We start from the raw sequence: 4903 nt of genomic DNA, 5'->3' as shown, positions 1-4903 counted from the left end.
ATCGGGCCTCGCTCCGCTCGCTCGTCAGAAGTTAGCCGCCCTCTTTATACTTGAATTTGGAGCATAACATAATAGTCTTCATAATCGATCATCTACTTTCATATATCCAATCATGTTCAGCACACATACATTTTGCAGAAGAGAGCTACAAGCTTTCTGTTAGGCAATAAGTCATCAACAACAGCATCACTTTCTTATAGCACCTTGCTAGCAACGACGATCACGACGAATCTCGCCTTCCTCTATATCCTCTTGGAAGCTTTGTCGGTGCTGCTGCTTTCAACATTGTTTGTTTTTCTCTCCAGGCTGAAGCTTAAGTCTGTATACATGTATGCCGCTGGATTTTACGTATATTCTATCTTTGATCTTCTGTTCTGGGAAACAAGACGCAAGGACTTCGGAGTCATGATGTCTCACCGTGTGGCAATTGTTGTTCTGATTGTTGTGTCCTATATTTGCAGGTATGCAGATGAGTGTAATCGCCCTTGTATACCATAACAATATACAGCATAGTCAAACTTGAAGTTGTTGCTACTTCCAAACAGATTATCTCGTCCTGGCTCGGTCATTTTACCCCTCCATGATGCAAGTGATATATTCCTAGAGATCGGAAAGATGGCGAAGTACAGTAGCTGTGAGTGGCTAGCTGTTGTAGCATTTCTACTTTTTGTGGCTCCGTGGATCTTTCTTCGGCTAATAGTGTTTCCTTTCTGGATTCTAAGAAGCACAAGGTAACATTCTTGGTTGTTCTGGCATGTGGTGCTACTTTACCTGATTAGGAAGCAGCATTACTCTACTTAGTTTTTTTAGAGCATTTGTTGATCAATTCAATGGTCTTGTGTCTTTTTCAGTTATGAAATAGCTATGATCTTGGACAAGGAGAACAAAAAAATCTACAGAACCTCATACTACTATCTTTTCAACACTCTCTTGTTTTCACTTCTAGTCTTTCACATATATTGGTGGGTACTGATTTACCGGATGCTTGTCAAACAAATTCAGTCCAGAGGTCATGTTGGTGAGGATGTTCGATCCGGTCAGTGATTCTTTTCTTGCTCATTTCCTTGGTGTTAGATTTATTTTCTTTCTCGGCAGCATACTCTTATGGATTTGTTATAAGCTACCCCTGCTATTAAACAGATTCTGAAGGCGAAAACAACCATGAAGATTAAGCTGAAGGTTGTTGGATGCTTAACTGAAGAACTGTATGGTTCGCAGTTGGGAATGAGAATGGTGCAAGCGGGTTGTATAAAGAATGAGAATGTCAAGGAGGAACTAGTTAGCATATTCATTAGTAGGAAATTCAGGCACAAAACGAAAACTGAAAAGGCTCGAATCTCGGTGCCACTGGAACAAGCCTCCTTGATATGTATCTTTTTTATATATTGAATGTATAAGGTGATGCTATCATTCAGGGTCTTGAGGCATCAATCATACATCGTGATATTAATCTCCATATGTATGTGAAGATGTCTTTTCAGAAATACTGAGCCTCCGAGTTATAAAAACTCTCTTTTATATATGTGGCTTGATTGAAATTTCGTGGTCCTATTCTCAATTTTTTTTCTAAATTTAGTGGTCCTTATATGCCATTATTATATATGCTTGCGGTTCATGTTAAATATTCAGTATGATTGATATTGGAAATGGACATATCTGTTAAACATGTTTACAAAGAAGACATCACTAATTTAGTTGATACTCAGTGTAATTGATCATGTACTTTCGTATATCCAATCATGTTCAGCACACATACAATCTACAGAAGAGAGCTACAAGTTTTCTGTGAGGCATCAAGCCATCAGCAACAGCATCACTTGTTATAGGACCTTGCTAGCAACGACGATCACTACCGAATCTCGCCTTCCTCTAAATCCTCGTGGAAGCTTTGACGGCGTTGCTGCTTCCAGTCTTCGTCAACCTTGAGGTAGAGCCCAATCTGCCGCAGCAAGTTGCTGGGCTTCGCCGTGTTGTACTCATCAATGCCGAGCCTCTTCAGATCCTCTCGGTGTAGGGTATCGTCGGGCATTGCCGTCTTCTCCATGTGGAGCAGCTCCTGACGGGCCTTCTCCCTCGCCCGGGACGTGGCCTCCTTTCGCTGCCTTTCCAGAGCACGGGCGAGCTGCTCACATGTTGGAGGCGTGATGGCCGGTGCTGGACTGTCGACGATCTCGTCAGAATCAGAATCTGAGTCACTGCCGCCGGAGTGCTCTGAACCCGAGTCGCTGCTGCCGGAATCAGTGTCTGAATCGCTGTCGCTGGAATCAGTATCTGAACTGCTGCTGCTGCTGCTGGAGCTTGGGCTGCCGCTGGCTGTTTCATCTTCGACGAGCAGCAGAGGTGCCGGCACGATCGGTAATGGGGAGACGCCACCGCAGATGTCAACTTCTTCCTCCTCTTCCTCTTCGGCCATCACCTCAGGGCCGTCTTGGTGGCGTTCTTGCAGCAGAGGTTGCGGCACGATCACCAAGGGGGAGACGCCGCCACAGATGTCAACTTCTTCGTCCTCCTCTTCGTTCATCGCCTCAGGGCCGTCTTGGTGGCGTTCTTGGGGCGACGGATTCGCCGACCTCCTCTCTCGAGCGAACTTGTCAACCTGCTCCTGTAACTCGACAGCAGCAGCGTCGTCCAACGCGTGGAGGTCCATCTCGATTTCGCCGGGGCGGGTGGCGCAGCTGTGCTTCTGCAAGAGCTGGACGATGTGATCGGGGATTTCCGCAACGAACAGCTCCAGGTCTTCCGCGAGCATCTCCCTCTCAGAGGCCGTCATCTTCTTCTTCGTTGGCGCCTTCTTGCGATTGATCACAGGAACGGGAGGAGACGCCTTCCTCTTCTTGGCCGGCGGCTCCTCGGCCAAGAACCCTGGACGACTCTCCTTAACGCGGGGAGCCAACGGGGACGAGGCGGGAATTAGCACGGCGGCCGCCTTGTGGAGGAGGCCACGGACGGCGACGAGCTCTGCTTGGAACCGCTGCCGAAGGATCTGCATCTCCCTCGCGCGCTTCTGGCCGGACATGATGTCGATCTTGGCGGCAAACGGCTGGCCTGTCACGGAGCCGTGCTTCCTGGTGAGCTCCCCGCCGTAGGGGTAGGCAATCTCCATGGGAAGGGAACAGGGGACGCCGGTCGCTTCGCTGGGTAAGGGCTGGTGATTGGTGATTGGTGAAGATTGGAAGCAGGTTGGCTGCCTTTTATTGATGAGCTCAGGCCAGGTGTGACGCCGATTCCAAACCGTGGATGCGTATGTGATGTGATCCGTCCGAAAACCGGATTTGCGTGCGTGCATTTGAAGCTTAAGTGCCAAGTTTAATGAGTTTGAGGCCATCTCGGAAGCCCTCGCCAGCAGCACTTAATTACGCCTTCCTTTCCCGGCTACTAATCCAACTCGAAGTCATTTTTACGATAGCTGCTCTCCTACGTGGCTGCCATGAAGAATCTGCGACACAAAACCAATGATACATTAGCAGCTACTGCCACATCGGTGCGAAACGACACCGACTGCAGATCCTGCCACAGGTCGACAAGCTGGAGAACCGTTCTATGAGAGGGTCAGGAATATTTCCAGCATTTATTTTTCTAGAATATGCACGAGTGTGCATATTATATATTAAAGAAGAAAGAGGGGTAAAAAGAACTCGTACAACTGTTAATTACAAAGTGTTTGCACGCTTGTTTCACCCAGCTAGGCCGGTGTACCCACACACGAACTAACTCCTCACACATGCCCACCTATCTAACTCCCCAAAGAACGCCGTCGTGTCGCACTTGAAGAGTCCTGCCTTTTTCCATGTCCTCCCCTCCTCCTGCAAACGTTGCAACACTCGCCTTATGGATGGAGTTGCCCCGTCGAAGACGATTGCGTTTCTGTGCTTCCACAACTCCCACATCACAAGTGTGAAGAGAGTTCTGACGTCTTTTCGGGCTGATTTGTTCTTGACCTTGTCAGTGCACCAGTCTTGCAGCGAGCTGGGTCGTATCATCACCCACTCAGATTTCCCCAAAGCCCGGCAGAGCACCGTCCACGCCTCTCTGCCGAAGACACAGTGCAACAGAATGTGTTGAATGGATTCTTCTTCTTGGTCGCAAAAAGGGCAAGTCTCTTGGTGGTCCAACCCACGTCGGGCTAATCTGTCGGAGGTCCAGCAGCGATTCCTAAGCGCCAACCATGTAAAGAAACGGCACCGCATTGGCGCCCCAGAGTTCCAAGTGAATGCAGATGTCGAGATTCCTTCACGTCCCCAAAACATGGCCTCATAAGCTGAGCGCGTGGAATGCTGTCCATTGTGCTCCCAGGACCATCTGATTACGTCAGCGCATCCCGGCTATAGATGTGTGGTCTGAACCCTTGACCATAATTGAAGGTACTCTTGTAGCATCGGCTCAGTGAGTTCGGGGCCAATGTCCCGTGCCCAGATGCCTTCCTCCAAAGCTTGTTCCACTGTACACGAGTAGCGGGTCCGTTTGGCCACCATGTTGTGAAGAGCTGGCGCAAGCTCTTGTATTCACATTCCGTTCAGCCACCGATCCTCCCAGAAGAGAGTAGTTCTTCCATCTCCCACAGATACTCTAGTTGCCGCACGGAAAAGGTGCGTGGACTGTTCAGGCACCGGGATGGAGAACTCAGCCCATGGTTTGCTAGGGTCGGATCTTTGTAACCATGGCCACCGTGACTGCACAATAACATTCAGCCATCTCAAGTTAGGGATACCAAGCCCTCCTGCCCACTTTGGTGTGCACACCTGCTTCCATGCCACTGCACAATGACCACCATTCGCTTGCTCCTTTGCACACCATAGAAATCCTTGACATATCTTGTTCATGGCTATTATTGTTTTTTGTGGCAGGTCGAGCGCCATCATTGCATGGATCGGGATAGCGCACAAGACGGATTGCACCAGAGTTA

At 49.0% G+C, this 4903-nt stretch overlaps 1 protein-coding gene across 1 annotated transcript; it reads left to right on the top strand.

Annotated features, from left to right (window-relative positions):
* The first annotated feature begins 309 nt into the window (after positions 1-309).
* On the top strand, positions 310-1172 carry LOC123116093 (ASC1-like protein 1). The gene is made up of 4 exons (XM_044537094.1): positions 310-461; positions 546-731; positions 852-1036; positions 1141-1172. The coding sequence occupies exons 1-4, from the start codon at positions 328-330 to the stop codon at positions 1170-1172; spliced, it is 537 nt and encodes a 178-aa protein (XP_044393029.1). The 5' UTR covers positions 310-327.
* The last annotated feature ends 3731 nt before the right edge of the window (positions 1173-4903 follow it).

This window comes from Triticum aestivum, chromosome 5B (genome assembly GCF_018294505.1).
Source record: "Triticum aestivum cultivar Chinese Spring chromosome 5B, IWGSC CS RefSeq v2.1, whole genome shotgun sequence".
Taxonomy (NCBI): domain Eukaryota; kingdom Viridiplantae; phylum Streptophyta; class Magnoliopsida; order Poales; family Poaceae; genus Triticum; species Triticum aestivum.
Note: the sequence above shows the minus strand (reverse complement) of the source record. Positions and strands in the feature narration are given on the sequence as shown.